Raw genomic sequence first — 24,513 nt, 5'->3', positions numbered from 1 at the left:
CAATAAGCTTCTTTCATAATTGGTCAGTGATTTCTGAGACTAAGCAAAAATCAGTGTTTGTTTCTGTTCTTCCTTAGAAAAGTTCATTTCCAATAATACTTCAGATAATGCAACTATTTTATTTCACTTTAGGAATAAAGTGGGGCTTCATCCTATTTCTTTTGATTGGAAGCAAATCAAAAGTCATAATATATGCATTTTGGTTTCAGTAGCAAATCGTAACTATAAATTGGCATAAATGAAAACATTTCGGCAACTTAATAGGGACACAAAAGGAGACCCCAACTGGGCATCCTTTGGGTGACGGTAATGTCACCAGTTGATCCTTTCACTGCGGGAGTGTTTCAGTGCTTCGGACATGGAAGTATAGTCAGGGGTGAAATCCAGCAGATTCTGACAGATCTGTTCTGACAGATTCTGGAGAATCGGTAGCGGAGAATTTTGAACAGTTCGCAGAACCAGCAAATACCACCTCTGGATGGCCCCAGAGTGGGGTGCGAATGGAGATTTTGCAATATCCTTCCCCCAGGAGTCGAGTGGGAATGGAGATTTTGCAGTATCCTTCCCCTACCACACCCATCAAGTCACACCATGCTCACCAAGCCATGCCCATAGAACCAGTAGTAAAAAAATTTGGATTTCACCACTGAATATACTATAAGAAAAACATCTCCTTCCTTTTTCGTAACCAGCATTAAACTGAAATATAAGGAATTACACCTATTCTTTGAGCAAAAAATTCAATAGCTATATTTGAAGAAGTACAATTAATGAATGGATATGCAGTTTACGTTTCCCCAGGCTTGCTGAATTACAGTGTGCAATGGGAAGAAATAATATGTTTATTAGTTTGGTCTGGAATAAGGGGTCCTTGGTGTGCTCTCTGAATTTGGTTGTTTTCTTGAATAGAAAACACTAGAATGTGGCGATTAGTTAATAAAGTAACAGATTAGGATTGTGGCTTAATATACAATATTTTAACATAGAAATAATACATACTTACTTATATTCTCTATCAAGAGAAATACATTTGGATTCATGTTTACAAGGGGTTAGTTCAGGCACGCAGTGGTTGATGACTTCATCACAGAGTTCTCCTGAAAGAGAAATAAAATTAAGAGAGTTTTAATATAAATTTAGTAGAAGTTTAGTTGCCTGAATTATAATTAGAACTGAGGAATGAAAAATGCTTATGAAGAAGCTACTGAGGACAATGATACTACAACCTTAAAAAAATATTAATGGCATACCCATGATTAAAACTTTTATTGTGGTTTAAGACTAGTCAATGCAGCAAAAATAAATAGATACAGAGACACTGTACAAATAATGCATTGTATATGAAACATGTTGTAATACTAGAAGATTTATTGAGGTCTTTACGAATGTTATAAATATTAATGTTGTCCTAAAACAAAATAAATAAATAACTGTTTATCATCAGGAACACATTTAGAAATGCCTATATAATCCAAAATGAATACACTTATCTTTGATTGTTCCGAAAAGGGCAAAACCGGAAGTTTTTGCTAGAGGATGTTATAAATTGAGTGCCAAACTGTATCCAGAATGCTGTCTTTGCCCTGTTAGTTTGATTGTAACTCATTGTTACAGGGCTTGTCTTTAAAAAAAAACACCTTATAAGGTGAGTTTATATGTAATGTTTGACTTTCAGTGAACAAAAACCATCTCCAATTATTGCAGAAACCAGCCCAGTTGGACTGTGCAAAAATTTCAATCAATATCTGAGAATAACAGATATTCTAGCCTCAATCCTTGTGATTCCCAGTTTCAGTCTTGCACTATATCTCTTGCACTGGAGATATAGTAAGAACTGACAGAATTTATCTGAAGAATTGAGACTGATCTTGTCCATTAGCAGTACTGATACAGTGGTTCATTTATTGTGAACCACACTTTCATGGGTAAAATGAGTCTGATGATATGGATAATGGTCATGGAACATGAGCTATCTTTTAATGTACCATATTTTTCCCCAATATAATTTGCATCATCTCAGTAGAGCAACCCCAGTTTCACAGTAGAATATCACATGGTCACACATGCACACTTCTAGCTTGTACTCAGTCTTGTAAATGGTGCAAAGAAAACAAGCAATTCATTTATCATTATGCTGAATGGTATCATTATTTTGAACAATCCTTATGATTTATATTGATATATTGATCATCATTTGTGTTGTAAATGTTGTACCTTGATGAACGTATCTTTTCTTTTATGTACACTGAGAGCATATGCACCAAGACAAATTCCTTGTGTGTCCAATCACACTTGGCCAATAAAAAATTATATTCTATTCTATATGTTGATTTTTTTTAAAAAATACCCACAATAATATAATAATTTGATTCAAAACCTCGATGCTAAACAGATTTAAGGAATGGTTAGAATGGTTAATTTTGGCCATTGAGAGTTACATTATTAGTATGGATGTGCGCATATGTGCACAAATATGTGCAAGATTGTAACAAATGAAATATTGGACTGAAATGCATTTTGGAACCTTTAGGCAGGAATCAGTGGTTAGAATGCAGTACTACAGGCTAATTCTGCCCACTGCCAGGAATTCAATCCTGACCAGCTCAAGGTTGATTCAGCTTTCCATCCATCTGAAGGATTCTTAAAACGAGGATCCAGATTGCTGGGGGCAATACATGATATTATAAACCCATCTAGAGAGTGTTGTAAAGCACTATGAAGTGATATCTAAGTGCTACTGCTATATAACATTGAATGAAGCACCTGCTTAAGGAGCAAATAATTGAGCAAATAACCCAAAAGAGTCCATCAGAACTGCATTCTTAAATAAAATGTTCTCAAGTCCAGGGAACAGATTTTTGTTAATACCTATTCAAAATCTTGTTTTGTATTTCTAGTTTCTAATAATGAACAAATTATTCACAATGATCAAAGCAATAATGTTCTGAATAATAGTGTTATGATAAAATTCCCTTCTTGACTTTTTTTTTACTAATCTCTTACATTTCCTGAACAATTTCAGCTGCATTGTAAGGTTTCATATCAAATTATTCTTGCCTAAAGGTTCTGAAATGCATTTCAGTCTAATATTTTATTTCACTTACAATCTTGCACATATTTGCGCACATATGCGCACACCCATACTAATAATGTAACTCTCAATGGCCAAAATTAAACTGTAAAATATGTTATCAGAATTTTTATTGTGCTAATTATTATTTTAGTAGTAAAAAAACCATCGCTCATTTACAGATTTCCAGCACCAAAATCAATGAACAGCACCTTCATTATTGCCAATTATCATTACTATTGGAGTCCCAAAATTGGCTTAATTATTAATTGTAAAAAATTCCTCCCAAAACTTCACCGGAAACACATGGAGCTCCTCCATAAATTATTTATGGCTGTCATTTCCCTAGTATAGAAACAGTGTTAACAAGTGGCCCAATGAATATACAAGAAGCCCAGAACTGTATGTTACTACAATATGGCCTCCAGCTACTTTCAGTTTAGTTCATAGTTTGTTGCCCATTTGCTGAAGTGTTAGGTCTATCATGTATCAAGGCTGCAATTTTCTTATAAAGCAAAGAAAAAAAATCAGTTTGAGCATTGTAAGTCAAGAGCAATTTATCATTGTAAATTAGGAGCAATTGAAAAAAGAGGCTGCATACTACTTTATTATCCATTATACCATGAAGTTCACACAAAGTTATTGTGCCCTTATTACAGGTATTTGTCAACTTACAACTAAAGTTATGACGGAATTCCCTGAGGGTACTTATGACCTGAATTTGAAGCTGTGACAGTCGGTCCCCGACTATAATCACATTACCAGACTTTTGGCACTTGGCAACTTAGGGCCTGGGTACTTACGGGACCGCCTGCTGTTACCTCATGCCTCCCACCGACCCGTACGCTCTCACAGAGAGGGAGTTCTCAGGGTGCCGTCCGCCAAGCAATGTCGGCTGGCAGCCCCCAGGGGAAGATCCTTCTCTGTGGGGGCTCCCACCCTCTGGAACGAACTTCCCCCGGGTTTACGCCAAATACCTGACCTTCGGACCTTCCGCCGCGAATTGAAAACACATCTATTTATTCGCTGGCTGGCTAAATTTTATTGGTTTTAAATTTTCTATTATTAATTTTAAGGGTTTTTTTAGTTTTATATATTTTAAAGTTTTTAGGCCAACTATATAATAAGTTTTTTAATCTGTATTTTAATTGTATATTGTACCGTTTGTTTTACCTTGGCTGTCCACCACCCTGAGTCCTCCGGGAGAAGGGCGGTATAAAAATTGAATAAATAAATAAATAAATAAATAATAATAATAATAATAATAATAATAATAATAATAATAATAATAATAATAATAATAACAACTTGACTGTATTTATGGGCATTTGCATCCCACAATCACACAGTGACTTTTATGATGTTATGCTGACAACCAGAAGTAAATGCCATTTTCTTCTGGTTTTCAGTGAAACTGTGCCCATAAAGACCACTGGTTTACTTAGTGACCATTGCAAAAAAGATTGTAAAAGTGGATTGTGATGGGCAAGCTCTATTATGGCTGTAACTCAAGGACTATTTATATCTCAATATCCATGCTATATTGACTCCTTCGATCTCAGTTGCCTTTTAGCTGGTCAGAGTGCTATACTGTCTAACAATATTGACAAATTTTGATATATAGCTGGCAAAATGTGTAGGATTTTACTAAGTAACTATACTGTTATATTTAGTTTGAAGGGACACGGTGGCTCAGAGGCTAGGACGTTGAGCTTGTAGATCGAAAGGTCAGCAGGTCAGCGGTTCGAATCCCTAGTGCTGCCATGTAACGGGGTGAGCTCCCATTACTTGTCCCAGCTTCTGCCAACCTGGCAGTTTCGGAAGCATGTAAAAATGCAAGTAGAAAAAATAGGAACCACCTTTGATGGGAAGGTAACAGCGTTCCGTGTACCTTTGGTGTTGTGTCATGCCAGCATCTTCAGACAGCGCTGGCTCTTCGGCTTTGAAACGGAGATAAGCACCCCCAATAGAGTCGGCAATGACTAGCACGTATGTGCAAGGGAAACCTTTACCTTTACCTTTATATTTAGTTCATTTCCCTTTTAAATACTGTTTTATCAATTTTCTTTAATTTTATTTTTTTATATTATGAAAGACTGCTCACTGACTAAACTAAAATCCTTTGTGTTTGAAATTACTGATGGAATGGATGTGGGATTAAAAAAATAATGATTTGCCAATTAGTGAAGATATCTCCATCTCTTCCTATGTCATAGAACATTCTGCTTACCGTTTTTCTTTTTTTAAAAAAATGGAGCACATTTTAGAACAGGATATCATGTTGTGATAGTTAAATTTACAAGTTACAAAAACATTTCTGAAGAGACAAATAATACTAGAAGCTGACTCTTTGGTAGAACACAGCTTCCACTTTTTTAAAAAAAAATAAGAAAGGTTAGAAGAATCATTAAAAAATCAAATGAAAATCAATGCCAGGTGGAGCATAAGTTAGCTGGGGTGGGCATGGCCTGTGTGGGTCACCAGTTTGACACCCCTGATTTATTGGATATTTAGTTGTTTGTACTCACTATAGGACCTACTTCTAAATAGCTAAATCCTTTCTGCCCCTAACTCAATGAGGAAGAAGCAATATTGTGCATTTAATTACCAAACACTAGAAGTCATAAATAGTATGTATTCTGTTATGATTATTCCATTGTGGAAAGCATAATAATTAAATAAAGTCAAATGCATGCAAATATTTTCTAGTCTGCTGGGCTAGCTTTTGTTTTGTAGTCATTAGAGGCCATAGTGAATCAGCATTAACATATGTTCCTAGCAGTTAATCCTATATGGGTTAAAGGCCTAGAGACCCTTCCATGTTTCATTTGCCAAAGAACAATGCCTTTCCCACTACGGAAAATTTGCTTTCTAAAAGTCTCATCTGCCAAAAACACTTCCAGGCATATAAGTTATTTCAGGAATCAAACATAGTCACAAAGAAAAGAACAGGTACACATTCATCACAGATTAAAATTAATGCCGGTATAAGCACTCATTTGATAAAAACAAAAAATAGCCTATTGAATTTAGTGGCCATCATTTTTGAGGAGCCATGCACTATAAATAGTAAAAGTCCTACTTGTGTCAAAAACCTCCCTTGATATTTTAAGTTTTTATTTAATAGCTAGGATAAACTTTTGACAATATTCAAAAGAAAAGTATTTCCTTCCAGTGAATATATATCATTTTTATTAACAAAATTTTAAAAGAATAAATACAACATAGAAATATAAAAAATGAAGAAAAAAAACTAAGTGAAAAATGTAGATAAAGGAAAAAGTTATAAAGAAGCACTTGCTGGTTTTATTGTACTTACTCTAAGGTTACTCCTCCATTGAATTTTTAGATACAGTTTAGGTTCTGTCTATCAAACACATACACTCCAGCAGAAATTAATAAACATCTATGATATTCTTAAAATTTAATCATGAGAGAGTAGTTGTATTTGATTCTTGCAACAATCACACAATTCTCTTGGAGCAGAAATAAAATTCCTTCTTTCTAACTGGCAATATTATAGTTACTTCAAATAGGGGTGGTTAGAGTTTTCTACTTTAATATTTTAAACTAGATAAAAGCAGAATGTGGCAATTGTTTTTAGAGCAAGACAATTATCTAAAAGGGAGAAAAATTCTCCCTAGAACCTGTGCAGATTAATCTGCATTCAACTTTAAAACAATGTAGATTCGTATTTCATTAAACTATACTTTCTTTGTCACATCTCCTTTGATAGCTTCACAATTTAATTCAAAGATGGGGCTTTCAAAATATCTCTACAAGCAGACACGCTACTCTTCCTGGGGGGAAACAACAGTTTCAGATGAATCCAAAACTCTTTTCAAATATAACTGACAGAATGGTTCAAAGCTGCAGCTTACTAACAAAGCAATAATAAAATCAGATTTACCAGTATTATCAATAAAGACTTTCTTGAACTACAAAGCAATGATCTATGTAACATAAATGAAAATCTGAGTCCTGCAACTGAAAGATTGAAGGAACAAGTTCTAGCATCTAAACCAACCTCAAGAGGCTTGCAAATTATGAAACTAGGAGCAAATCACAAGCAGTCTTCTTTCTAGGCTGTTTTTTGTTGTTGTACTAAATTTAAGCGATTCTAATTAAAGATAATAATATTCCCTGGAAGCCATTATCACATTGAAATAATTGTCTAAACATTAGAAAACTGCTACTGGTTAGTTTAAGGTATTTCTTGGTAAAGTTTAAACTTAAATTGGTACCGGTATTAGTTGGGGCAGTATTTCCCTTATGCTATCAGCTTTATTCCATTGGATATTTCTTCTACTTCTTCTTCCTCTTCTTTTTTTTTTACAAAGAAAGAAGATTTAATAGAGTGCACGATATAATTTTACAAATTAGCTAGCAAAATAATTTATAGGGTCATCCAATTCAGATTAGAGCCTTGTATGGAAAAGGGGATGCCAGATGTTTATGCTAGTTTTAGAAAAGGCCAAAGAGCAAAAGACATTACTGCTGATGCATGTTGGATAACTGAGAAAGACATATAACCCCAAAAAGAAAATAGATACTTCATTGATTATATGGTAGAAAGGTTTTAAATTGAATTAGGAATGTGTTTAGGAGACTGGAAACAGCAAGGGTCACCCCTTGTTTGTTCCAGGGGCGGGTTTCAAAACCTGTCGCTACCAGTTCACTCGTGAGTGCGTGTGCACTTGCACGTGTGCAACACTTTTGCACATGCGCAGAAGCATCCAGGCAGTTGGGCAGAACCTTCCGTTGCTGCCGCTACTAGTTTGCCTGATCTGGGACAAACTGGTAGCAACCCACCACTGGTTTGTTCCACAGAGAATCTCTCCGCAAAGAGATTCTGAAACAGTGATCTTCAGTGGATCTGAGAATTTTAGGAGGGGGAATCATTTTGCCTAAACCGTGTTTTGGTATCTCCAAATTGGACACTGCGTTTACCCACTTTCTCTTTTAACTATTTATAAGGAAGCTGCTTAGCGTTAAACCAACCTGTAGGACAATATTTCATGGGATTAAATGTCAAGAAAAGTAAACAAAAGTAATTTAAAGCAGGGGTCTCCAACCTTGGTCCCTTTAAGACTTGTGGACTTCAATTCCCACAGTCCTTAAGCCAGCAAAGCTCGAAACGTCGCCAAGACACTTCCAATTTTACGCGGGAGAAAACCCAAATAACCAAAGACCTACATATATATATATGTTGTTTTTTTAAAACCAGGACTAAATGACAAGGCTTTAAAGATCTATTTATAAGTGGGGATAGATTTGTTGCTTCATTTTTTAGAGAAAGTGATAAACTGGAATACAAAATGGATTAGATTCAGATTAAAATATATTACCTTAGCTCTTAATAGACTTTGGTTAATTAGAACTAAATGATGAGTTTTTATCAATTGATTATTGATAAGGGATGAGATATAAGAAGAAGACTTCTTTTTACTGAAATATTAGAGAACGTGGTTTATACTTGTCTGTGAGGAAAGGGGATTCCTTATATCTGGAAACACTAGAAATTGAACCTTCAAAGTGGAAAGAACATGGCCTACCAAAAAGCTATTGTTTTTCAAATAAACACAAGACTAGAAGGGAAATGTTAGCAAACTCCAAAACTGTTAATCTACTTCTCTCTAGACCAGCGGTTCTCAACCTGTGGGTCGCGACCCCGTTGGGGTCGAATGATGATTTGCCAGGGGTCGCCTAAGACCATCCGAAATATGGGAAGTATACTTGTGAGTCGAAGAATCATGCTCAAAAGGTTGACTCCACAAGCCAGCTGCAGGCTCTTCAAATCGCTATCCGAATTCGGCTTCAGGCGCAATGAATTAAAAAAGAGAGAAATGTTTGCTCTGATGTCTCCCCCTTAAGCCAGCTGCAATCACTCCCAATCGCTAGCCTAATCTGGCTTCAGGCGCGATAAACTTAATAGGGGAGGAGTCTCCACTCTAATGCCTCCGTCCTCAAAGCAATCGCAAGCAGTTCAGATCGCTAGCCAATATGGCTTCAGGCGCGATAAATTCAAAAAATCAGTTTGCCACTTTTTTCCCCCTTTTGCAGCTGCTGAGGCATGCTGAGATCCTCAGGGGTCGCCACATTGTGTGGAATTGTATTAAAGGGGTGGCAGCACTATAAAGGTTGAGAACCACTGCTTTAGACAGGCATGCATTAATTCTCTAAATTACTAGCATAGCTGCACATCCAGCCTCTTGCCAGGTTGTTGCTGTGTTTGGACACAGTCTGACTCTTTCTAGAGTAAAATTATGTCCAATTTGAGCAAGAGCACACATTCTCAAATCACATTTCACTAAATACAACCTATTCTTTTCCATGCCTACCTCCTTTTCCACCACTGTGGGACTAAAAATAATTTAGTTACTCTGTTTAGGGCAGTTTGTTTTTATTGACAATACATTCTGTACCTTATGTCTAAAATTCTAAACAAAGATGCATCATGTGGTTTACAATGCAGTCAAAACCTATAAAACAAGATTAAACAAAATTATGAACCAAAAAGTAAAAGAAGCCACAGAGGTCAGAAATAGAGAATATTAATATGAATGATTTTCCCAGCCATGTTTCAGTCATAAAATCAGATCAACACAGCATTGAAAATAACCTGGATTTCAATTAGATCAGTTAAACTCAAGTAGTTCCTGTAGATTTTATGACTCATATTGGAGAGAAATTTCATTTTTACTATGTTTAGGAGAATATTTTATGGTTAAAATATACAAAGGGGATTAAAGAAAGAATGTTCACGGTTGCCATGCTGCAAAATATGAACACAAGACCTAATTTCAAAGATCTTTACTACTTGGTAAGGCCACACTTGGAATACTGCATTCAGTTCTGTTCGCCACAATTTAAAAAAGATGTGGAGGTGCTAGAAAGAGTGCAGAGCAGAGCAACAAGGATGATTAGGGGACTGGAGGCTAAAACATATGAAGAACAGTTGCAGGAACTGGGTATGTCTAGTTTAATAAAAAGAAGGACTAGGGGAGACATGATAGCAGCGTTCCAATATCTCAGGGGCTGCCACAAAGAAGAGGGAGTCAAACTATTCTCCAAGCACCCGAGGGTAGGACAAGAAGCAATGGGTGGAAACTAATCAAGGAGAGAAGCAACTTAAAACTAAGGAGAAATTTCCTGAAGGTTAGAACAATTAATAAATGGAACAACTTGCCTCCAGAAGTTTTGAATGCTCCACCACTAGAAGTTTTTAAGAAGATGTTATATGTCTGAAGTGGTGTAGGGTTTCCTGCCTAGGCAGGGGGTTGGACTAGAAGACCTCCAAGGTCCTTTCCAACTCTGTTATTCTATTCTATTCTATTCTATTCTATTCTATTCTATTCTATTCTATTCGCTATTTTTAAAAGCAAAATTGGTATGCTGCTTATCATTATTTTGTGGTGTCTAAGATTGTTTTTAGAAATCTGCTTGTGTAATTTGCCATATTTTCATGTTTTTATTGATTAATATATTACTCATTGAAAATTCAGCATTAAACAGTATGTTATATCTTATGCTTATTTCTTTTAGGATAATCATTTCCTAAAATTTAGAATTTTGGGGAGCAATAAGACAATATATCTAATAAAATATGTTTTCTTACAGACAAATAATCGATACAGTAAAACAAAGAAGAAAAGGTAGAAAACAATATTTATTTAGTAAAATAAGCCTGCACCTTATTTTTACCTATTAAGAAAGAGCAATAACAAAAATTTAAAAGCAAATATACCTTTTTCATTCATTACAAATTTAATTAATTTGTTAATTAATGCACACTATTCATATATAGGGAATTGGCTCAGAGTCTCAATTTCTAAACTTTGGGGTCAAGTTCAACCATTACAAAAATTTCTGGCAGAAAGATGGCTAATTGCAGCAGTTCGTTTTCAATCAGGATGAAAGTTTGCAAAGCCAACTATTTACATAAGCATCCCAAAAGAGCCCAACAAAACATTTTAAGTTTGAGAAATTTTAGATTTTCTTACCAGCTCACTCAAACATGACACTGATTGAATCCCATGTTACGTAATATTCTCTAGCTATAAGGGGCCTTTCTCTAAGTGTCCAGAGCTCAGAGAGTAACATGGCCAGTTCACATTTTTATATTTAAAAGAACATAGCATTTTTTCCCCATCACGGTACTGCGAATGTGACAGCTTATGATTTGGTGGCTTATATTCTTAAATTGTTGGTCAAATGCAATTACAATTTCTAAAATCAGGGAGCAGTGTTGAGAAACTGAATGGAAGAGAAAAAATGAGGAGACATCTTCAAACTTTGGAGATTTTGCATTGTGTGAATTAGGGCATGACTGCTAAAAACATGTGTCAGAGTAAAGATGAAAACCAAGCAACTGTCATTTAAGCACAGGCATATATTTTATTATTTTCTGTGTTGCTCTTTGTTTTCTTCTTAGAAAAATTTGAACAAAATGCTTTGATGTTCCCTGTAGTTTTCAACTGGATATGGATGTTAATGTCCAGGCAATAAAACAAATAAATGTAGAGTTGTTTACTGAAATAACTGACATGTACAGATAGATAGATTACTTACTGAAAATCTCTATTTTTGAACAGGAACCACTTTGCTAGTATTATGTGTATTATATGTGAAATATTATATTATATTATATGTGAAATAGGAACCTCTATTCCCCAAACCTTAGAATAAGTGGCATCACATCAAGGTGCGAATTTAGAACATATAAGACAAAAGAGCACCGCTGAAGGAAACTAAAAGCCCATTAAATCCTGCATAATAGAATAGAATAGAATAGAATAGAATTTTATTGGCCAAGTGTGATTGGACACACAAGGAATTTGTCTTGGTGCATATGCTCTCAGTGTACATAAAAGAAAAGATACGTTCATCAAGGTACAACATTTACAACACAATTGATGGTCAATATATCAATATAAATCATAAGGATTGCCAGCAACAAGTTATAGTCATAGAGTCATAAGTGGAAAGAGATTGGTGATGGGAACTATGAGACGATTAATAGTAGTGCAGATTCAATAAATAGTCTGACAATATTCTTTATTATGATCAATGATCCATTCAAATCTTAAAGTGGCCTAAAACAGAAGAAAAGGAGCAATTATATCCCCATCTTTTGATCTTTGATCTTTTGCAATATCTGTCTCTATTTGTGGTGTTGGATTAATACAGCATAGTTACAGTGGAATTATTTGCAATACAGAAATGAAGACAGTTATTATAATTTACAAAAATAGGTCTATGAGTATGTATGTACTGTATGTATGTATGTATGTATGTATGTATGTATGTATATATGTATGCATATACATCCATATGCATGGATATGGAGCAAGCTCCATGCTTTCTATTGCTCTTATATGCTACCAACAATCTTAGTGGTCCCAGAACTACAGTCAGGGAAGAAAATGGATGAGACTTTCAGAAGATTGCAATAATGGCAAAGCTCTAAGGCAAAGTACTCACGCTGTAATACTTTGTAGTGAAGAGCATATCTCTTAAGTAATAACTAATATACCAGCATTTTAGATACAGAAATACATACATATATAAACCCAACGTTCCTGGATACTTTATTTTGATATCAGTACTATGGGTGAGATGTGTATAGCACTAAGAAAAGAAAATTCTCTGCCAATAAATACCATAACTACTTTCCTAAATATCCAAAACCAACCATTTTTAAAAAGCCTAACCTTCAACTTTTTTTTTTTTTCCTAGGGTAAGAATCATTTCTTTTCTATGCTTCATTGATATCTAGTCCAATTTTTCCTCAATTACCTTGCTGGAAAATATTCCTAACTCCCTTCCTTTTCTGATGCACTTTTGACATTATTTGCTGCACCTATTTAAGTGGGGAACCACATTCCAAAAGCTGAAATTGCTGTAACTGAAGAATAATTAAAGCTATATGAATTAATCTAATGATTCTCCATGTGTTTTACTCCCTCTCCTGAGGGAAGACGCAAGCACTTCAGATTGTGGCATTCTTATAAAGTCTACCCCCCACTCCCAAGTAGCAGTCAAGCAAGTTGTCCTAGCATGAAAAAAGATCAGTTAAGATACATGAGATTCTATGTGACATCTGGAGATGTTTTTTTTCTAAAATCTTTCAAAATGATATGTATAGCTGACCTGTATAGTTGGGTAGGCAAAGGCAAGCATAATTGTTTATCCCATCCACACATGTTGAGTTGTTCTCACAATCATTATCTTCACAGTCATCTGGATTCAGTTCACATTTCTTCCCTTCAAATCCAGTAGGGCAGGAACAACTTTTAACATAGAAATAAAGGAGATATGGACATTAACTGGCATGTTGGGCTAAAATGACTTAGAAACAGGAACTGCGTATACAAACACACATACAAACAAGAAAGGAAGTCTCTGAAGATCAAGGGATTACTAAATTAGAACATTTATGCAGATTCTAACTTCAGCACATAAGCAAAAGTTTCTCAGGCTGAGGTAATTTTTCATAATTTAACATTTACATTTTATCACAGAAATTAAATCTGAGGAGCAGGACTGTTAAAAAAAAAAGGGGGAGGGGAAGGATAAGAAGATACCATTAAAGAAGAATAGTGGATCATTTAATTAAGACACATAGCTACATTTGAGATTGCCCAGATCTTTTCAATTCTGCCATATGATGCAGTTTAGCAATTCAATGGACAAATGACAAGTCCGGATGCATACAGATGGCAGATCAGCTTCAGTGAATTTTGTAGTTTGTTCCAGATTCATGCTTCACAATTCTGGCAGCACACATAATTGTAGATATATTCAATTGTTTTTTCTGGATACCCAATAAGAAGGCCAATTCATGCCTTAGCAGTAAATCTTTCCTGGGTTATGTAACTTTAGGCATCAAGGTTATATGTATGTGTTCTATTACATTTTATTCTTCTATTACACACAGCCACACACATCTCTCCCTCTCTCTCACACACACATACATACATACACACACACACACACACACACTATCTGTGTTTAGAAGTAAACATGTATGCAGTAGAAATAGCAGGAATAGATTTTTTGGGGGTCAAAACTAAATTGGAGAATACAGCTAAGGTGTGATAAGCATGACTTGATCAAAACCATATTCATAGATCTTAACAATCTGGCATTATTTATATAATAATGTCAGTAGTGCTGAACTTTACTGATGAACTTAAAGGTACTAAATATTCTGATGATAATTATTTCTGAAAACACCAATTTCCCTTTTATAATTTTATTTTGAAAACATATATACTGCAAAATGAAGAAGAAATATAATACCACAAATGTAACCATGAAATATTGTAAGGCCTGGTGGAAAACTATGTATTAGTCTTTTTGTACCATAACAAGAAAGGAATTTGCTTTGACTTAAGTCACCATTTCTTTCATAATATGGGATCCAACCCAGAAAAATGAAATTAGCTATTGGCAGGATCTGCAAAAGGTACCATACTTGCACAAAAGGACTATGTGGAAGAGGAAGTCCTATAAATACTTTAGGCCTAAGCTATATAAGTCTTTATACATAATTGTATGTATACTGCATTGAGCTCAGAAGACAATAAACAGTTAGTGAAACTGCTTTAACAGGGACAAATATAGGATTTTTAAGAGACGCTGCCTATTTTTGTGCTGCTCTTTCCAATTTGCACAATAGCTTCAAATGCTGTTCCAAGAAAAGCATATTACAATAATACAATTCTCAGGTTTTAGCACAAAAAACAGCTCCTTTGTCCCCAGATGGGGATGCCCCATGTTTATGAGCTGAAACTCAGAAAAGACCATTCTAGCCTCTATTATGTGGCTGTTCAATATTAGTGATGGGTTAGGAAGACCTCCCCCCTGCCGAAAATGTGTGACTTTATTTCTTTGTCTTTGTGTTTGGTTTTGGTCTTGTCAGATTTCCCATCTTCATTCTTCATTTTGTTGTATTTTTTCTGTGATATTGTTTTTAATGCATTTTTATATTTAACTGCCTTGGAAGTCAGAAATCATAGCTATTTAAATAATAACACTTAAAGAGAACATTGGAATCTTGACTGTCAACTCCTAAAGTCAAGCCCCCAGCAACAATAAAAGTCGTGCCTTCTCCATGTTTAGTTTGGATTGTGATTTCACATTTGCTCCTTCACTGGTTTGGAGACCCGCAGAGGCCTGGGAGATGTGCAGTCCCAGTTTCACAGAAAAGGAAAGAGAAAACATGATCTAAGAATGAAAACTGATAGGGTGAGAATCCGTGATTCCCAGCCTAGAGAAGTTACTATGCTATTATGAATCAATTACTATGCAGGCTGCCTTGTATCCATTGATGCAAGTAGAAAATTTGAAGAATTATACATTTTAAACTTTTTTTTTTTTACATTTATATCCCGCCCTTCTCCGAAGACTCAGGGTGGCTTACAGTGTGTAAGGCAATAGTCTCATTCTATTTGTATTTTTATATACAAAGTCAACTTATTGCCCCCCCCCAACAATCTGGGTCCTCATTTTACCTACCTTATAAAGGATGGAAGGCTGAGTCAACCTTGGGCCTGGTGGGACTTGAACTTGCAATAATTGCAAGCAGCTGTGTTTTTAATAACAGGCTTCTTACAGCCTCAGCCTGAGCCACACCGCGGCCCTTTGGAACTTTGGATCCCAAATACAGTTACTTTTGTTTTAGAGTGAAATGGCCAATGATTCATTGTTGAGGGTTCATTATTATCAGTAAATAAAGGTAGTATTCTACCTGGAAGTGCATCTCCTGCCAATGAAGGTTTGAGTTAGAGACCTTTGATTTTTGAACCCTTGTATGAGGCCTGATAGCTTGATAGACTTTGCTATAGTCTTTACTATAAGTGATCAGATGCCTAGGGATCATGAATATAGACCCTCTAGGGATTCTACTATCAGCGAAGATGCTAGTCTCTTGCTCTAGTTCCAAAACCAATCAGTGACACATATGGACCGAAACAATCTAGAGGTTGAGCTCAAGAGCAGGATTTTCTGATTCTCATTCTAGTAAAAAAATATTTTGTAAGCAAGAAGCAGATGACAGAAATCTTCAAGGTTGGGAAATAAGTATCCATGTAGCCATGGATTCAAATAGGCAGAAGGAAGAGGATTCATATTTTGGAACTAAAGGGAAGGATTCCTAGATGTTGTGAAGTGAGAACTTTTAGGCATGGCTTCCTAATACTCTGCAGTAAATCAACTTACCTAACTTTCTTGAGTCTACTTGGGAACATGGAACAGGAAATGTCTAATCATTGTACCTGGAAGGCCTCGTATAGACAGCCCAACATATGAGGAGATTCAATCAAAATCAATAATCCCCCCTCATTACCATTACCCTCATTTGGCAAAGATTCTGTAGTCATTGTGGAAGCAACTGCAATAGTTGCAGTCCCCCCATACAAAGTATTTCCTTTCCTCATCAGTATGGGAATCTGACCAAATGTACTGCTTTCCTCACTCAATATGAATTATACATCTTCCTAAGATCAAATTACTTCCTTATCAAGTGAACCACCATGGGATTTATAATTAGCCTAATGACTGAAGGATGTGTAAAATGAACAAGCCAATACAGTTCAGATCTAGCTGGTGCAACTGGAACATTTCATGGTACACCTGAGAACTAATTTTAAAGACCTTGTCAAGCAAATGACTTGAGACTGTGAAAACCATTGCCTATGACAGGTGAAGCATTTAGAGAGGAAATATATTGATGAGATGGCTATTAGCTCAGAATATGAGCTAGAATGAAAGAGGCTGAACTGACTACCAGATGAAATAGAGGACACAGTCATTTATCAAGGCGCCTGATTAACTTTGACAGCATTAATCCAGGTCTGCTTGAACATCAACAGAAAAGTAAAGGAATTGCAGCAGAATATGAGAATATGTTAATGGGAAGGGTAGACATCATTATTCTCCTTCATTCCCTCTATCTCCACACAGACTTTCTCTAACCCTGAATATCAGAAAAAAGGAAACACATCATATATACAACATCTTCCAACAAAATGGATATATCATTGCAACTTGGTCAAAAAGTGCCTGACCACTCAATCCAATATAGCACAGTCAGTAAAAGCTCTGAAGAGGATTCTTCACTGCCATACATCAAAAACATGTCAGGAATCACCAACAGATTACAACTACATGGCATCACCATAGCAGACAAACCAATTAAATTCCTCCAAAACATCCTAAGTAAACCAAAACACCCAGCAGCCTCAGAAGAAGAAGAAAGCACATAAGGTAGGAATTGCAAAGGCCACTATGTACTATAGGGCAAACAGCCAGATGACTAGCAGAACCCATCCATGAACACCAATAGGAGGCATGATGAAAGCTTCTTAATTTCACAATACATGGGCAGAATTAATAATAGTTTCAACTGGGATACTGTGGGTATCCTAAACCAAGTCAAGTCCAAAAGCACTAGAGAATTCCTGGAAGCCTGGCACTCAGAAAACTGGCCATCAATAGGCACTTAGAGATAAATATACCATTCAAAAGAGACAACCAAAAAGCCAAAAAGAAAACAAAAAGACCAAATACCTTCTCACCAGCAATCAACACCCAGAAAAGCAGGGATTAACCTCAAGATTAACATTAAACCAACAACCAAGAAGCAAACAATACTCGAGAAAAGAAAGTACCAGCTCAGATTTACATGCTAAAAGCAAACAATTTCCCAATCAAGAAACCACCAAGAAAATTCTCACTAACATTGACAGGGCAAGCTACTAGTATAAAAAAATGAGAGCAAAGCCCACTCCCTACCACCACTGATGATGTTACCCAGTTTGGTAATGAATCATCTACCAGGAAACAATCAAGTTCAAAGACCACCAAAGACCTGAAAGACTTTTCATTTTTGTTCAGTGATTATTCAATTTTATTCTTGGGATCAAGAATAAAAAAACACTACTTACTGATAGGTAATACAGAGTTAGCAGCTTAAAGCACTTTATCACAAAATTTACAAGTTACTTTCCCTTCCTCCTTTCCAGCCTATATTCTTAACATTCTTGTCAAGATGGTGGTATCCTATCTCCATTCTATGATTACCACCACAGAACCATGCAATCCTTAGATGTCACTACACTCATCCCTTCATTTCTTACCTCTTAGAATGGTTGTGGAAGGCATGCATTTTAACCAAATTGGATCGCAGTGGGCTCTATAATCTTCATGAACGAGGAACATTAATAATTAACTGCTTTTGACTCTCACTATAGGAATTCTGAAGATATAGTAATGTTCAAGTTGGTGGGCAATCTCTTGGTCTTTCAAAGATTTATGAATGATATTTTACATGACTTTTGGACAAGATTTTGACTGTCTATTTAGTTGAGTTGCTGATTTATTCAAAGGATCCTACACAGCTCAGTTTTGCCAATTCTCCCAAAATTTATAGTTGGGTCACTGTTGTGATTTAGCTTAAGATAGAGGAATGATTTTCTAATTTGCCTTGACTATCAGCTAAGATAGGATTCATTATCTCTTGGAGTCATGCCCCCACCCTATAGTATTTTGCCTATGTTTACCATAAATTAATTCTTAATCTTACTGCACTTTTTTCACCTAAACCTCAACATTTCCATTCATGAACATGCATTCGCTTCTCAACTCAATCCTCCTCCTCCTTATCCCACCTTCCTCTCTCTTATACTAACCTCTGATTTTTCCCAGAGAACAGTGTTTCTACAATCTATATCAGATTTTGAGCACAGCACATTTTCCAGAAAACTCCTGGAACTGAAGGGATCAAACAAGCGTCTGAATAATGACCAAACTACCAAGGTCCCTGAACTCAAGTAAGGCTCCTAAAACTTGCTTAGGCTTTTGCAGATGTCAGTTCATGAGTTATCTTAAGCAGCACTTATATTTTTAGATGGGAACTAGAAAATAATTAATCCCAAAGTTGATTTATGCTTTAATGTGTATTCTCATTGTAAGGAGAAAATCTAACCCATTTACTGAAATAAAATAAATAGCATTTGACTTCATTACCGACCATCCTTAATAATAAGACTATATAAGACTGCTATTCATAGTTGGCAGGACCTTATATTCTGTCTCCAGTGCTGTTCAAATAAACTTGGCCAAAGTAGATTGTGTAGTCTTCACTTGTCTGTTGGGTAACGGAAAATTTTCCTCTTCATAAAAAATGGAGGAAGTAAATTCTCTGAACAATCAATATAACTGAATTAAAAGAGCAACAATAATTGCAAAATAAAAACAAGCAACTGTATGGATGATACATCAGGCACATTTGATTATTTGGCTGGTAAGGCACTCTACTTCTCACCTTAGCAAAAAGAACAAGTTATTCCTCCCTCCACTTTTTTTTTTTTTTTTTTGGAGAATAAGTTCAATGAGGTGGATAGCTGTGCAGCAGAACAAAGCAGTGCTTTACTAGAGCGTAATTTTTTTAAAGTGCCATAAAATGATGTGAAAGGATTATACAGAAGAGCTGCTTGCACTATTCATCTTACAGTGATTGCTCATAAGCCATAATATTGGAAGGAATGGGGATATAACTTCAGAAAGGATGAAGGAAAACAAACTGCTTGAATCAATTCTGTTTAAAGGGCACTCAATCTGTATGAAATATTTTCTTTGCCTGTCGGCTATCTCATTAGAACCAATAAAATATGTCTTCTGTCTGACCTGGTGGTGATTCAAGAGTTCACAAGAGGCAGATAGAGAAGTAAAGAAGAGCTGGCACAGCATCTTTTTTGCCAAGAAAAAAAGTAAGAGGATAAAAGAACTCTAATTAAATAAAGTGATCCATTAGTCATGTCTTCCGTTTCCATTACAAAATCGTCTTTTTCAGGGGCTTATAACTCAGCCACAAAATTGTGCTTTACACGACAACATGGCATACAAGGTCTCAGTTTAGGAGGGCAGATTATTTCTTTCAGTTTAGAAGACAAATGGGGTGGCCCAGTTGGTTATTTTTATTTTCTGCTTCTGTTTGCCACCTGCCTGAACACCTATAGGCAGACAATTAAAAGTATACCATTAAAAAACTGGCATTGAAGGACTGCAGTCCTTCACGCAGTATGTGTAAGCACTTCAAATTTTCATTTCATTGATTTTAATTGCAGATAATGGGCAATGACAGTATGTGATCAGAATTTCCACCGTTAAGCAATGTTTCATATAGAGTGCAATGCCATATGATTAGTTATGGCAATCCCAGGATGCCTTGTTGACATCATCAAGTGAGGAATCCAGATTGTTGGAGGATGAAGGAAGCTGCCAGAATGGTTACACAGGTGCAGCAGGTTTTGGGGGTTGATGTTGCATGAGGGTGTGCAAAGGGTTGACCTGACAATGTGAGTGTAGTAGGGCTTGGGGTGGCTATTTAGGATGCTGGCAAGCCACAATAAAAGCTTGGGGGTGGCTGCTGATGTATGCAAGGGCGTGTGGAGAGTGCATGTGTGGCAAGCCTGAAGGTGATCACTGAAGGATATGGAAGTTGCAGAACAACTTCCAACCTTCCTTGCTGGCTTCCAATGATTTTGTTTTTGGAAAGCCAGCAGGGAAGGTCATAAATGGCAATCATATGACCATGGGACACTGCAACCATTATAAATGCAAGCTGGTTGCCAAGCACCCTGATCATGATTACATGCCTGTGTGGGATGCTGGGATAGCTGTGAGCTGTCATTCACAGGGCCATTATAACTTTTAATGGTCCTTGAAGGAATGATCATTAACTGAGTAACTACCTTTACTGCAGATACAGTAACTACATGTACTCCACCAATTCACCAAAATTTTTCCTTGGTGTTCTCTTTATTTCTCAGAGAATTCAACACATAGTTTAGATACTATATATACATTCTTTGTTGATGTGATATGGGTTCAGGGGTCCAATGAGCTTGACACTACTTGAAAAAATCTGTAAAATGTAGGTGAATTCTCTCATGCATTTCCACCATGGGATTGGCATTTCATGAAATGCAAAACATATTTGCTTGTCAAAGCAACGCTTCAATAAGCAAATGTGATCAATTGAAAAGTAGATTCCCAGGCATAATGGTGTGACCCAAAATATGGGAAAACAGGGTCAAGATGTTTGGAGTTTCTGAAGATGAAAATATCTTTGGTCATGGAGAGTCAGTAGGATAAATGAGTTATACATTTGAAGCCACCTGTACTGAATTCACCAATTCACAAAATTATGCCCCTCCTGCATCGCCAAGTGTGATAAAAATACAGAAAGATTAAATATATAATGGATAAATAGATAGATAGAGGAAGAAAACAAAGGAAGGAAGGAAGGAAGGAAGAGAGGGAGGGAGGGAGGGAGGGAGGGAGGGAGGAAGGAAGGAAGGAAGGAAGGAAGGAAGGAAGGAAGGAAGGAAGGAAGGAAGGAAGGAAGGGGACAGACAGACAGACAAATAGATAAATATTCTGGCCATGCCTATTAGTATTATTGAACTTGGCCAAATCTATTAGGAGATTCATGTAGCTTCGCAACTAAACTATGCTCCTTTGTTTTTGATTGGTATCAACACTTTGGTCCTGCCTCTACAGTACAGTAACAAATTTATATTTCTTTTTCACTCAGAAATTACACTTCAACATAAGGGCGGTACATAAATAAACTGTACAAAATGTAATGTTATTTTAGGGTCAGCTCTTTTGGTAAATTTTGATATGACTACAACATATTGGAAGTACTAAATTATATTAGCTTGCTCTGATCAAGTAATTTAGTCTTTGGATGATGTATATGTTGGCCAGATGTATTTGGTTTACAAATCAGCTGTTGTATTCGAACAGATTTTCTCTCTCTCCAGCAAATGTTTTGAAACCTTTTGGCTAAATAACTGTATGCACCTGCATATCCATTGGACACATTCAATAGTCCATAAACATTGAACTTATCCATCAACTGTGGAACATTAACACAGTAAAAAAAAAATCAGCCTAGTTCCCCTCCCCCAGAAGTTTTTAAGTGAATGTTGTGCTACTGGAAGTAAATGGCAGAATTTAACAACCTCAAACTGATATGCTCCAGCTTCAAATACAAAATTTCCAATAAACATAGGAGCTGTAAGGGTTTCTTTACAATTGGCATGACTCAGTCAGAATGAAATATTCCTGAACTCTATTTTCTTCAGTAAAAAATACTATTAAAATATCAGCAGTAATTAAATGGTATGAAAGTATGATTCTTTTGCTCATCATTTTCAGGTGAGATAGCTAAAGGGGATAAGCAAATCTTTTTGCTATTATTTGTCTTAGTCGTAAAATAAACAAAAATTATGTCAAAAGCTATTTTTATATCCAATTTTATTATATTCTATATCCAGGGGTGGGTTCTAAATTTTTTTACTACCGGTTCTGTGGGCGTGGCTTATTTTGTGGGATGGCTTGATGGTCACATGACTGGGTAGGTGTGGCTAGCTCAATGTCTCTCATGTCAAGGGGTACCTCGCCTGGCCCCTCCCCTCCCAGCCATTCCTTGTCACACCCAGCCTCAACGTATCTATAGTTCTGCAAAAATGTTGTTCCCCTTTTTTCAACTTTATTATCTACATACTATAGATCAGGGGTCTCCAAACTTGGCCACTTTAAGACTTGTGGACCAACTCCCAGAATTCCTCAGCCAGCTTTGCTGTCTTAAAGTGGCCAAAGTTAGAGACCTCTGTTATAGATGCACTTTTATGGACCACTGAAAGGAGAAAATGGCTCACATGCTTTGCCCAAGAGTGTGATAGGCAACAGGCTTTTAAGGGGCTGCTAGAAAGAAGGGGGGGGAGTATTTTCCAAAGCACCAGAAGGCAAAACAAGAAGCAATGGGTGGAAACTCAACAAAGAGAGAAGCAACCTAAAACTAAGGACAAACTTCCTGACAGTGTGAACCTATATAGGTTTCAGTCATAATTTCACATATAAAATAGCCATTCATGTAATACAACCTGCATATTATTCAAAACAGTCATTAGTATTATGGCTGATGTTTGACAGCAAGCCTAAAATCCCCATTTCCTCCGCACTCCAGGGGAAGGTTACTTCAAAATCCCCATTTCTTCCCCACTCCACTAATCCGTTCTGGGAAGGAATCAAACTCCCCCCTCTTCATTTCCCAAATAAAATATCCCAGATAATTAAGGAATAATCAAGCTGCTAGCAAGGAACCTGCCTGGAATTCCACATTGCTGCCAGCTGCATAAAGGAAACTTTGTAAGCAGAAAACAGCTAGAGATCATAGAAAGTGGAAGCCGGAAGTTCGGCTCCATTTACAAGCAGGCAGAAAACTCATTCAAGACAGGATACTTCACATGGAAATCTTCCAAACCTTTTTAGAAACACAAAGCCCATGTTGCACAAACCCCAAAACTTCAAAAACATTGAACCATATAAGAATTCCTCCTCTTATCCAATTTGTTGTTCAGCTGACCCAGGAAGGCGTTTCTAGCCACTCTGCCAATTTAAAATGACAGCGTTTCCCCACCCCTTCTTCTTTGCCAAGCGATCTCCTGGCTGAGAAGCGATCTGATCAGTTGGGAGGCTTCTTGGCTTCTCAATTTAAAGGGACCGTGTCTTGTGTTTTTTTCCCCCCTTCTTCGACAAGTGAGTCTTGATTTTTTCCTTCTAGCCAATCAGCTGGGAGTCGGGAGGCAGCAATAGATTGTGGGTGGGGCCAGGCAGAATTTTTACTACCGGTTCTCCAAATTACTCAAAATGTTTACTACTGGTTCTTGCGAACTGGGGAGAACTGGTAGCAATCCACTACTGTCTATATCTCAAGATGAAATGCTAAGACCAACTCTACTATTTTGAACAAAAAAATTATATGTAGGAGATAACCAGGTTGAGCCCAAGAAAGAGGTCAAAGGCATCATAAGTCATGAGTCCCTGAATGCCCACAAGAGATCTAAGTCCACCCTATCTTGAATGCCTTAACTCTTGCTCATTTCCCTTGACCATTAGTAGTTCAGATTTTTATAGAGAACTTAAGCTTGCAATAAATTTTTATATGCATTTGAACTGCCTGAATCTCCTATATTCCCCAGTGCTTGACATTATATGCATTAATAATTTCAAGATATTAGAAATAGCATCCTTTATGTGCTTATTTCTGGAGGATGGAAATAAAAGAGGTGAAATGGGCACAAGTAATGTTTACTATGAATATTATTTTATGCAAAATAAAAAGAAGAACAAATGGTCACAAAGAGAAAGAAACATTTCGGACCAAATCATTTATCATTAAATGAATGATACAGTTGGAAGGGTACATTAGGCCAATAAATCCAACTTCCAGCTCAGCACAGGAATTCAGATTAAAGCATCTGTGACAATAGGCTCTTCTTAAACACATCATTGATAGTTCATATTTTGAGATCATTTTACTAACATTCAGTTAGATTCTGCCTCCCTGTTGCTTAAGGCCTTTA

General features: G+C 36.4%; 1 protein-coding gene across 1 annotated transcript in view; it reads right to left on the bottom strand.

The window, feature by feature from the left end:
- The window catches only part of SLIT3 (slit guidance ligand 3), a 570,113-nt gene that overhangs the window by 51,251 nt on the left and 494,349 nt on the right, over window positions 1-24,513 (bottom strand). Inside the window, exons 29-30 of the mRNA XM_058174175.1 lie at window positions 13,223-13,362; window positions 1,004-1,097 (exon numbers count right to left, since the gene is read on the bottom strand). Of these exons, the coding sequence (XP_058030158.1) occupies window positions 1,004-1,097; window positions 13,223-13,362 (234 nt within the window). The remainder of the gene's footprint in view (window positions 1-1,003; window positions 1,098-13,222; window positions 13,363-24,513) is intronic.

The sequence above is a fragment of the Ahaetulla prasina genome, chromosome 2 (genome assembly GCF_028640845.1).
Source record: "Ahaetulla prasina isolate Xishuangbanna chromosome 2, ASM2864084v1, whole genome shotgun sequence".
NCBI classification, from domain to species: domain Eukaryota; kingdom Metazoa; phylum Chordata; class Lepidosauria; order Squamata; family Colubridae; genus Ahaetulla; species Ahaetulla prasina.
Note: the sequence above shows the minus strand (reverse complement) of the source record. Positions and strands in the feature narration are given on the sequence as shown.